This window comes from Ictidomys tridecemlineatus, chromosome 10 (assembly GCF_052094955.1).
Source record: "Ictidomys tridecemlineatus isolate mIctTri1 chromosome 10, mIctTri1.hap1, whole genome shotgun sequence".
Lineage (NCBI taxonomy): Eukaryota > Metazoa > Chordata > Mammalia > Rodentia > Sciuridae > Ictidomys > Ictidomys tridecemlineatus.
In genome coordinates, this window is record NC_135486.1 from 34,706,165 (window position 1) to 34,718,553 (window position 12,389).

At 45.0% G+C, this 12,389-nt stretch overlaps 1 protein-coding gene across 7 annotated transcripts in view; it reads left to right on the plus strand.

The window, feature by feature from the left end:
* Positions 1-12,389, plus strand: part of Srgap2 (SLIT-ROBO Rho GTPase activating protein 2) — a 242,166-nt gene that overhangs the window by 218,027 nt on the left and 11,750 nt on the right. For all 7 annotated transcript variants that reach the window (XM_005329485.5, XM_021729234.3, XM_021729235.3 and 4 more), the window contains 3 exons: positions 504-609; positions 6,719-6,943; positions 10,800-10,879. In XM_005329485.5, coding sequence (XP_005329542.1) covers positions 504-609; positions 6,719-6,943; positions 10,800-10,879 — 411 coding nt within the window. The remainder of the gene's footprint in view (positions 1-503; positions 610-6,718; positions 6,944-10,799; positions 10,880-12,389) is intronic.

A 12,389-nucleotide genomic window follows, 5' to 3' on the forward strand; every position in this document is an offset into this window, starting at 1 on the left:
GCTATTTACCCACAGACCTATGTTTCCTACTTTTGGCCATGTTCTGCTGATTTCTACTGAAGATAAGAGAGGGGGAAGATAAGCCAGACTTGTCCAGAGGAGGAAGATACATGCATAGAGTGTGCAGGACAAGACTATCACAGCCTATTTCCCTCCCCAGATGCGGGACCTCCAGGATGGGTGTTAGGCAATCACAGCCAGCTCCTAATTGTTTGAAAAAAGCAGGTGGTAGATGCTGGGGAAAACATCTCCAACCCTTCTGTGCCCAAAGAGTATACCTTAAGTCCTGAATCGGTAAATGTATGGAGCCCAATGTGCACCTTGGTGCAACAGTCCCACACCCAGAAGCAACAATGATGAAATTCCTGTTGCTGTGCCAGTGCTATGTGTAGCTTTGACTTGGTGCTCTCTGGGCTGCACCTGCTGATAGTAAGGGGCTTCTGACCGCTATTCCCTGGGATCTCAGGGACAATGAAGGATAACACATGGCTTTCTTCTTTCAGCAATGGACAACCTACAGGAGAGAGCTCTGCATATCCGGAAAGTCCTCCTGGTCCTGCCCAAAACCACTCTGATTATCATGAGATACCTCTTTGCCTTCCTCAATCAGTGAGTAGCCTAGTGAACAGCTGAATCAAGCCTTGTTTTTGGCTCCTGGAAGTTCCATATGGACTTATTCATCCATCCAAAGATACATTTAGCACCTAATGTGTGCCTGTGGAGCACCTACTGCATGCTGGCCATAGTACTAGACCATAAGAATGTATTGCTAAATGAGAGCTCATGAACAGGGAAAGGGTCAGATAATCAGTAAAATAAGTGCTTAGAAGAAGAAAGAGTAAAGAAGCGGGTAGAGTACAAGATCTGAATTGGGGCAGAAGATGAAAGAAGAGAAAACGCTTTAGATGGGTGAACATCAAAGTCCTCTGAGAAGACAGGGTGTGAGCAGCGGCCTAAATTCAATGAAAGAGGAGCCATGGGGACACTTAGGTTTGAGAGTCATGGTAATAGGGGTTTGGATTTGGAAAGTGATTGAAAGGTTGTAAGGAGGAGAGTGTTATGTTCTGATTTATGTATTTATTTTAAAACCTGCCAAAAGGCTTTGTGAAGTTACTACAGAAGGTTGTAAAGAGAAGGAAGCCAGGTCCCAAGGTTGTTGTAGTCTGGCCAATGTGTTGGTAGACTGGAGAGTGGTGAAGGGGGCAAGGTTTGGGATATATTTTGAACATAGTGTTGTTCAGCTTATTGATAAGCTGGATGTAGAGTGTGAGAGAAAGACAGAAATCCTACATTTTTGGCTTGTGCAACGGGGAAGTAGTGAAGCTTATTCCTACTAAAGATAAGGGAAGGGGAAGATAAGCCAGATTCATGGAGTTGGGGAAGACAGCTATGGAGGAAGGACTCTAGACAAAGTGTCAAGATGGACAGGTAATTTAAAGTAGCTGTTGGACATCGAGTAGAGATTCTAAGTGTTTGAACACAGGAATCCATGTGTTGAGAAACCTGGGATGAAGGTACTGGTATGAGAGTCACCCATACATTGGTGGCAGTTAGCTGGTCACCTAGGGAATGAAGGTAGCTTAAGAAAAGTCTGAGAACCAGAGAGGTCTCAGGCTTGGAAGGGGCATTTCTTCTTCTCCAAGCATGTGTCCTGGTCAAGAGCAAGCCCTGGGTCCCCGTGCTAGTGAAGGCAGGAGCAGGAACACATGGGCTTCCTGTCTGGCACCTCTTCTCCACTCTGCTTTCACCACCATCTCTTCCTCGGCAACCCGGAACAAAGGTTGTAAGTGGGCAACGTGAGGGCCATAAAAGGTACCCAGCTGTGCTTCCTGCAGGTCTGCTATGACTTGAAAACTTTTAACACAACATTTAACTATTTGGGGATTTTATTTTTTAAAAATATCAGTTCCTAGGTTTTTTGAAAAGTGATTAGATCTGCCAATATTGAACCCACAATCTTGTGGTAACAATTCCCTTTGGAATCAGGGCTGCCCACTAGAGGGGCAGGCACTCCCCAGTTCACTATGGTACCCAGCCTTCTCATTTCTCCATAGACCTAAGGCTGTCTTCACTTGTCATTTATCATCATTCTGACTTGGTGAGTTTCCATATAGTGGAGAAAGAGTTCTCTGGATCCATTAATCTATCAAAATAGAGAAGAAAAAACAGTAAATCAAGAGTCCAAGGTATTTGGGGCACATATTTCTTTTTGAAAATTAAGTGTTTGTAACATGGTTGGTTTCTGGATAAAAGGAATACAGCTTTGAGGCCATGTCACAAGCCTCCGCTTGCTTACAAGTTCAAGGTCATCCTGGCCCTATAGTTATCTGGGCAGTGGGCCCTGCCTGAGGAGCCAACACCACCGTGTAGCCCACTGCTGGCCCTGCAGAGCTATCGAGGTCCTGGTTTCATAGCCTACCTCCTCCACAAGGCTGTGTGCTCCGTTCAATGGCCAGGCCTTGACTCGGCACCCAAACTGCCATTGAGTTAAAACCCTCGTGACTCACACAGTGTGTTCACATGTGACCTAGAAACTCTGCTAATAACTCTTGAGTTAGTCAGTCCCCTCAGGGTCACCAATCATTGTCTCCCCTCATTTTGCCCTCAACATGAGCCCAGCGTGAGCAAAAAGCATGACAGTGGTGACCAAATGGGGGGTGGAAGGAGCAGGGAGGGCCTGGGGTGACTGTGGACAAAAGTACAATTGCCTCATTCTCTTCCACATATTTTCTTTCTGGGCGGGGGAGGAGAAATGATAGAGTAAGCATCGGGCAGAGCTAGAGATGGTGGCCATTGCTGAAGAAAACATGGCAGTGTACCAATTCAGATGATTGTTTTTGGTTTGTTTTGCTGTTTATTTAATTTTAAAAAGATTGAGTATACATCAGGACTCCAACATGTGAATTTGGGGGAAACACAATTCAGTCCCCGACAGAAGGAGAAAAAAATTCAGAGAATCAGAGACAGCTGGCACAGACAGCTCTGAAAGAATTTTATCATAAAGAGGAGCAGAGAAATGAGACAGTACACCTGGTACAGATGGAGGGTTAAAACAGGATTTTTTTTTTTTTTTTAAGATTAGAGGTATTACTATATCCCTTTCAAACTTAAAAATCAAGGCTGGGGTGGTGGCTCAGTGGTAGAGTGCTCACCTTCCATGCACCAAGCCCTGCATTGCAAAAATCAAAAACAACTCTGCCCCAAGCTTAATGCTGTCTCTGAGGATTTAAGGTTTTGATTTTGGGATCTGGAGTCCTCAGCTTATTAGATAATGCCTGTTGGGGAACAAAAATAGTTAGAATCCTATAAATTAATGACTGCCAAATGCCAGCAGCTCTATCTTCCATTCCCTGTTCTATATCAAAAAGCAACTGGGATATTATAATTACAGAAAATATTTGTTGAGCACAACTTGTGTGCTAGGCACTGTGCTAAGTGCCTTGCATATATTGTGCCATTGTTTCATCTCCCCAACAACCCCCTAAAGGAGGCAGAGAATTGTCCCCATTTTACAATGAAGAAACTAGGAAACTAGAACCTAATTAGGGAACTAGTGAGAAGCAATGAAGCCAAGACTCAAAAATCAGGCCTGTTTTACTCTAAAATCCTTGGAGTGTTTTACTTATTTATTTTTTCTTTTCAATCTAGTCAGACAAATGCACATATCAAAAAGTAAAAAAATCCAGAAAAGTGCATGATGTAAAATAAGTTACCATGGTGATCCCAATTGTCTCCTTCCTGCAAAACCACAATGCCATACCTTTTTAAGATGCACACAAGAGGAGAAGTTTAAATCTACCAGGTGAATTCACTCCTGTCATAGACTCAAACTGTAGAAAGACAGTAGAATTCTTACAGGAGATGGCATATATATATAAGTTAGCAGCAAAAAGGAAATATACAGTGTCAAAGCAAGGACTTGTTACCAGTGTATTCATCTCAGATATTTCTGTAAGAATAAAAATCCTGTGCTTTTGTGTTTGAGATCCCCATCCACCCCACTCACCAAACTGGGTACTGAACCTTGGGAGCGCTTAACTTCTGAGCCACATCCCCAGCCCTCTTTTAATTTTTTATTTAGAGACAGGATCTTGCTAAGTTGCTTAGGGGTTTACTAAATTGCTGGGGCTGGCTTTGAATTCGTGATCCTTCTGCCTCAGCCTCCTGAGCCTCTGGGATTTCAGTCATGCACCACCACACCCAGCTAGTGTTTGAGATCTTATACTAGCTATAGCCTCTAGAGTCTTCAAAGATTATTAACACCATGACATGTTACACAAAACTGTGTACATTTACTGGAGAATCCCTAGTTTTTGTTTTGTTTTGTTTTGTTTTTTGGTCTGGTGGAGATCAAATCTTGCTATATTGCCCAGTGTCCCCCAAATAGTTAAGACCTACTACTTTAGCCACTAACTTGGATGTTCCCACAATGCATTGGAAGAGAGAAAGGGATCTTGGTCTGGTTTTTTAATGGGAGTCATAAAATGGGCCTAGATTCATGAGACCACAGTCCACATCTTCCTCAAGCTCATGGTCATTGTAACCATCTATGAAATGCACAGTCCTCTCCTTAGTAGGCTTCTCTACGTTCCTCATCTTTCCAAGTGCTAGAGTTTGCTTCCCTCTGACCACCAGGCTTCCCAGAAACCTGTGGTTTTCTTTTATGTTACCAAAACACTGTCAGATCACACGAAAGAGACAAGGCCTTACTGAAGCCTCCTGTCTCATCAGCCTGGGGTTAGCTTCAGTATGAGCCTGTGTTACCTCCTGTTTTAGTCCTTCCTACTGAGGTTACCAGGGTAATTACCTCTCCTGTCTTTCTGGTTTGAATTTGACCAAGAAGTACACTTACAAACTTCCTAAATCTCTAGTTCCTTTTAACTCAAGACCCAGGGAAGGATTATAAAATTAAATATTTGAGAACTTCTGTGAAAGCCGGGCACAGGAGGGCATTACCTATAATCCCAGCTACTTGGGAGGCTGAGCCAGGAAGCCTAAAAGTTCAAGGCCAGCCTGGGTAATTTAGTTAAACCCTGTCTCAAAATAACAATTTACAAAGAGCTAAGAGGGTGTAGCTCAGTGTAGAGCATTTGCCTTATATGAGCAAGGGCCCTGGGTTCAATTCTGAGTACCACACACATACACACAAGGAAGGACTCCTGTGAAACAATCCAGTTTGGGGGTTTTGTTTGTTGGTTGGTTGGTACTAGGAATTGAACCTAGAGTGCTATACTAAGCTACATCCCTATCCCTCCCCTTTTTAAAAAATTTTTTTTTTTTGAGATGGGGTTTCACTAAGTTATCCAGGCTGACCTTGAACTTACAATCCTCTTTCCATAGCCTCCCAAGCTGGGACTGCAGACATGCGCCACCCCTTCTGGCTATCCACTGAGATTTATAACCCCCATCGCTGGCCTCTCTTTCATTTGACTCTAGGTCCTTGAGAACAGTGGCTCTCAACTCTTTCTTCCTGTGACAGTTGTTCACATCCATTGTGCCATATCTTAGGTCCTGCAGTGACCCTCATATCAGAATCATGTTACCAAAACACTGTCAGATCACACAAAAGAGGCAAGAGGCACATATCAGAATCTCAAGAAGAGAGAACCATTGGGTTAGAGGGAAACCAGCTTTGTAATGTGAGTCTGGATGTGGGACACATTAGAAATAAACTCTGCCCCGTTCAGAAGGACAGCTGCTGAGACAAACTCAGCCGAGTCTTAGGCCTGCAGCTCAGCATCAGAGGGCTCTGGTTTCTTCTCAGGATCTGTCAGAATCAGATGCTGGGAACTTCCTGCTCAGGATCATAAGGGAAAAACTCTGCTCCTGAGTAGAGCTCATACTTCAGGCTTGAGGGGTAGGAGATTCCAGCCCTCTGGGCCTGGACAGCAAGGAACACTGGAGACTCACCAGGTGTAACGGCTGATTGAAGGCCTTTAGGTCCTTGGCCAAGGTTGGAAGTGTGGCTGGAGCTGCTGCTGTATGAGAAGGAGGTGTTCCCAGAAAAAATAAATACCCAATAATGAAGTCAGGCTGCATCCAGAAGAAGCCTGAGCAGATTTGAACGAATGCTGACTTTTTCCAGAATAAGACATGAATGTAATAGTATAAGAGGATGTTATGAAAATGAAAAACAATTGCATTAGCTGTTCTAGAAAGAAATTTAATGTCTTGAGGGAATACAAAAGCTAATCAGTTGGCTACTTGTTTTTAACAAGTTTAGAGGCTTGAATAAAAATCCCTAATAACGTGATCATTTTGCTATATAATAAGGGTGCACAGCATACAATGCCTGTGTCTCCTGACCATATCATTACCAGGGAAAGCGTAGGTTCCCCATCTGATCTGGCAGCTTAGCGGGTTGGTCTGTGGGAGCCATATTCAGATCTGCAGAGTGACTTGTTCTCAATGCAGGGTGGATAAGGACAAGGGTAGGAGTAAGGGTGGAGTGGTGAGGAACATTTGAATGGTGAGCTGGAGAGAAAGGAAGGTCAGACTTCCAAGTAGGAGCCTCCATCTTACCTCTCTTTTGCTCCTAATGCCCATCCGGTGGTCACCCTCTTCTCCAGCTGACTTTCTAGAAGGCCCCTGGTGCCCAGAAAGGCAGGTGTTCATTTGTGGACCCTCTGCCTTTGCTCTTGGCAGTGCCTCTGTGATTGTGTTTTCTGGGCGTTCATGCGAGAGCTCTCCAGCTTGCCTCCTTCCCCTTCTCCTCCAGTTTATCACAGTTCAGTGAAGAGAACATGATGGACCCCTACAACCTCGCCATCTGCTTTGGGCCCTCGCTGATGTCAGTGCCAGAGGGCCATGACCAGGTGTCCTGCCAAGCCCACGTGAATGAGCTGATCAAAACCATCATCATCCAACATGAGAACATCTTCCCAAACCCCAAGGAGCTGGAGGGCCCTGTCTACAGCAGAGGAGGAAGCATGGAGGATTACTGGTAGGGGGCTTAGGGCTGGATGAGGGTGGGAGTCACTGATGCAACTGACATGGGGGCCAGATGGTCAAGTAAAAGGACAAGGAAACCCCCAGGTCCTCACTCCTAGGCTTTTCAGGCTGCTAAGGTCTGGGGATGTTTCCGGCAGTCCCCTCACCTCAGCCTCACTTATGGAGTAAGTGCCATTTCATGCCAGCTCCCTTTTTTATGAGTTCAGAGTAGTAAGGACCATTCTGAAAGGTAATGACAACAAATTTAATAGTAATATTGTGTATCAAACTTCTGCTCATTAGTCCATAATATCCCTCAGATTTCTGCCCTATGCTGTGTATCATGAGGAAGACAGTCCTGAGCCCAAGGAATCCCATTCTTATTAAGAAAAGTTTAGATGTGAGGCATGATTTCCTGACTGTGCCTTTGTAAGATGACGCTTTAGAATGAGTTCAGAAACTTTTGAAGAGAAAGAAGAGTAAGCTTCACTTTCAGCAGGTTGGGCAAAGTCCTACCCTGAAGCAGGATTAAATTCTGTAGGGCAAGGTTTTTTTATGACCTAGCATGAGAACAGAAATCTAAAAGAAATCCCTAGGGTACATTTTTGCTAGACCCCTCCATTAGAAAAATAATGAATCATTTCCAAAAAATGGAGTCATATTTCTATGTTAAAAACGAAGCCACTGCAACCGAGAGAGGCCAGTGACAGTGTATTTCAGGCTACTCTGATGATGGGGATTTAACCCTGATCTTTTTTCTCACAGTGACCATTCATTACCCCATGTAGCTTCCCCTCCCCACCCATGATACCATTTCAGTGTTATTTTCCATCAAAGACAACTGTCTCTCTCTTTTAATCCCTAACATCCCTTACCTCCCTCTCCTCCCTCTCCCTTTTCCACCTAAATAATGTTTCAGCCTGAGCTGAAAGCACAAGCCAACCCCAATCGGATTCCGTCTGAATGCAACATCTGGAACCAATTCACCAGCCCCATTGCTATTGACTGAGGTAGGGAGGAAAAGGGAGGCTCTTTACTTAATTAGAGGCCAATTGGTCCACACTTCTCCCTGACCCCCACAAGACAGACTCCTGCTCAAGCAGTAAAGAAATTGATAATCTGTGCCTCTGTGAACATCCTAATGCGGTGACATCCCTGAGTCCACTCCTCTCTGCTATACTGCAGATTCCAGGTCTGGGTCTGAGCTGGAGGACCCTCAGACTGCCCGCTGACAGATAATTTGTGGTGACTAGGGAGGGTGGTCAATTCAGGTCTCAGGCTCTGGCTGGTGAGCTCCAGGAAGCTGTCCTTATGCATATAACTTGAAAACTTGATTTTCCCCTTTGTATATAAGTAGTGAAAAGCTGTGGATGGTGTGTTTCAGTTCTTGCTTTACCTGCCTTTGAAAATCAGGCAGAACATCTGTCCTCACTTCTCAAATATCAGACTACTTGGGCTGGGGGTGTAGCTCAGTGGTGGAATGCTTGTCTAGCATATGTGAAGCCCCGAGTTCAACCTCCAGCTCCGCAAATACCTGGGGAATAGAACCCCCACTACCCCTCAGTCCCCAACCAGGGCAGCAAACAGAGCCTAAAGGGTGTTCTCCTAAGTAGGCACCTTCCTCCAGTTTTCTTCTCAGCCTCTTCTGTTTGGTCTGTCATTAATTAACAGTCTCTAGAAACACCATAATATTAGTCAGGGACATTACCTGACATCATAATCCAAATGGGAAGCCTCAGACCAATGGCAGCAAGGAGCAGGATTCTGGGACCTTGGGATGAGGGACCATCGGGCCATGAGCCTCACACCTATGTGGAAGTTCCCAGCCTCTCCTCTTTCTTCTTTGAGAAGAGAAAGAAGTGCACCAAAGTGAGCTAAGATGATAAAGGAGGTGAGCCCCAAGAACCCTAAAGAATGGCCAGGAGATCAGGACCACAAGGGAGAAGGCACCAGCCACTTGCCTCCCACAGCTGTGGACATGAGGAGCAAACCTATTTAAATGTACTTCCCATTCTGAAACTGGAACCTGGTTCTCTAGGACTGCCTGCTAACACATGATGGGGTCCTTCTGGGGACCTCCAGTATTGAGAAGGGTGGGGATCAGGGGTATTGTTAGGGGTGATAGATCAAATGAGAGAAGCATAGACTTGTATGGCTGGAAGAGAACTTTAAAAGCATCATCTTGCCTTTAAACAACCCAGAGATTTTCAAAGTGCATCCAGGTCTCATGGGACTGGTTAGAAATGCAGATTCTCACCAGATGGATGGAGTGATGCATGCTTATAATGCCAGCCATTTTGGAAGCCTGAGAATCACGAGTTCAAGTCCAGCCTGGACAACTTAGAAAGACCCTGTCTCAAATAAAAAATAGAAATGGCTGGGATGTAGCTCAGTGGTAGAGCACTCCAACTCAATTGCAGACAAAAAAAAAAAAAAAAAAGGGAAAGAGAGAAAAATGCAAAGTCTCCAGCTTCAACTAGACCTGGTGATGCAAAAACTCTGAGGATGGGACAGCTCTTTTTTAACAAGCCTTCCAAGGCTCCCTGAAATTCAAGAACTGTGACCTTAGTGAATGACCATGTAAATGAACCTCCATCCTGGGGAAAGATTTGCCTTTGCCTGTGTGCCCCTGCCTCCCCCACCACAGTCACCACCCAGGGTTTCCAAGATGTCACCAAACTCATCAGAAGGTTTTGAAGCACAGAAAAGGGTGAGGAATTTGTGCCTCTCTTTTTTGACAGAGAGGAATCCTTACTGATATTCTCCCAGAATGTCCTGTGGAATTGATAAACCTCCTTGGAACTGACTTATTCCATCAGGGGTGTCCTGAATTGGTCACCTAAAGTTTTTGAGGAACTTCCTGGGACCATAGAACCTGGGCCCACAGGAAGAGAGTATCCGCAGAGCCAGAGGTAGAGACTGTGTGGCCAGGCTGTGAGGTTGAGTCTTCTATAGTGCCTAGAAAGGCTCTCTGATTACCTCCTACTGCTGGAGGAGGAAACCTCAGACACTAATAGGTTTTTCTCTACTTTTCAAGAAGTAAGATCTTCTATCGGCTCTGAAGTCCCTGAACCGGGAGATCAGGAGTAAAGTTACTATCTCCCTGGCCATTCCCAATTCTCTACCCTGCATGGTGAATTTTTTTCAAGATCTTGACCTGACTTTCATCCCCTGTCATCTTTCAGAATTTAATCCACAGCAGATTCTTCTTCCCCGTTCTTGTTTTCCACCCACGCCTATGACTCACTTTCTCACCACTACACAGGCTAATCCACAAAGCAACCTAGGGACATCAAGCAGAAGGAGAAAGAAGGAAAAGTAGTGCTACATACCCTTCTATGCCAAATGCTTCACTAGATTATATCATTGACTCCTCACCCAACTCTGAGGTAGACAGATCATTTTTCTTCAGTGTATGGATGAGGCGACTATGATTTAAAGAGATTAAGTACTTGTCCAGGGTCACACTGCTATCAAGTGTCAGATGATTTTTGGATCCAGATATATCTGATGATAAAGTCCAGTACTCCCTTCCACCAGGCTCCCTCCTTGAAAACCAGAAACAAATTAATGTGGAGAAACAACTCCTTAAGAAGTTGAGTAGTTTTGCATTTTCTAGAGAATTTATTTGATAACTTCAAAAGAGTTTCCATTTGTCTGGAGATAGTCTACATCCAAAATAATCTCAAGTGGTTTTTGTATCAGGAGCTGGAGCAGAGAACCTCTAGGGGTATATATTTCATCCTGGGCATTTGTCTGCTGTGTATATTTGGAGCATATGACCCCTTTGCTCTAAGGAGGCTGTATTAAGGGAATGAGAACTTTTAAAGCAGATGCTGACATCCCAGTTACTGTCCCTTCTGTTGCAGTGATAGCCCTCATGGAGAGACTACCTCGGCTGAAGACTCAACCCAGGATGTGACCGCAGAACACCACACAAGTGATGACGGTACGGGGCCCGGCTTCCTGGTCAGTGGGGCTACTAGGGGTAAAGCAGGGAGTGGTTATGTGTCCTGTGCCCCTGATGAACTTTCCTGCCCAGCAGTTCCCTGGCTGCTTTCCTGTCTCTCCTGAATCTCCCTTCCTTAGAAGGACATCCTCAAATAGAATGGTCTCTGTATTTGAGCACAAGTGAGAAACTAGACTTTTTTGTAGCCCTTCAGTCTTCTTGCCCTGCCTTCCAACTCCTTGTCTAGCCCAGTCCTAGTCCCTTATCACAGCCCAGACTCCTGCCAAGTAGTTGGGAGACCAAAGTGAAAGCTCATTTGAAAAACAGCAAGCCTAGGGGATAGAGAAGCTAGATGCCAGGAGCCAAGGGGAGCGAGCCAGAGGGGAGAGGGAGTGAGGAGAAACCACACGCTTGCAGCCGGCCCACTGGAAAAACTGACCCTGTCCACAGCACAGACATGAGAGCGCTGAGCAGCCCGGTGGGTGCACATCCAGGAGTGGAATGCTCAGCTGTCAGCCGCCAGCCCTTGGCTATGCCCGTGATTTATTAGGGTCTATTCAGCCAGCACATTTTCCCTGCTTCCAACAGTTCCGTACCTCCATTTCTGGATCAGTTGGGCTCTGGGAGTCTCAGCAGCTGACAAGGGGCCTCAGAATTTTCTAGGCACAAGAATGAAATGGCAGAGTCTGCAGAGCTTTGCCTGTTCTCCACCTTGCTGGGAATTCTACAATTCTGGGCCAGCTTTCAAAGGAGAAGAAAATTAGAGCTGCTTATTTATACCCCGATGTGAGAAGAAGTAGTGTGGTCATTTGCCATGTTCTGAAGGGAATGGGTGAACTAGGGATTTACCACTGGGCTCCAGCTACCTCGAGCCTGCACTGTTGAAGGCTCAAGATATACTGTCACTTGATCCTCATGAAACAGACAGGACCACAGTTTTTTAGTTGAGAGATGGAGGCCAGAGGGGTCAAGTGACGTACTGAGACTTTGGAGAACTGAGATTGGGATGCCTAGATGGGCCTTCTCTGCTCAGCCTGCTGTGGTGAAATCTCCAGTCCTCCTAACCCCAGCAGACTCCCTAGCCAGAGCTCATCCAAGCATGCTTGTTTTGAATCAGCCTTTGTCTCTACTACCCAGAGTATCTGACTCTCAGGTGCTAGGTTTCCACTATCTAATCTCTACCTGCAGCCTAGAACAAGTAAAGATAATGATAACATTGACTAACGTACTCATACGCAGTGCTAAGCATCGCTCTGAGCACTTATACAAATTGTACTTCATTAGCCCCTCTCAACAAATTCACAAAAAAGGCACTATTAGCCCATTTCACATATAAGGAGTCAGAAGCCCCACACAAAAGTAGAAACCCATTGCATTCATAAATAAACCCCTTTTAATTTTTTGAATTACTTTCACATGCATTTTTTACAAAATACATTTCCATGTTCTGCTCCTCAGAAAGTTGATTGGTTAAGTATTTTCTCTTTATAAAGACTAGAAACTCATGTTC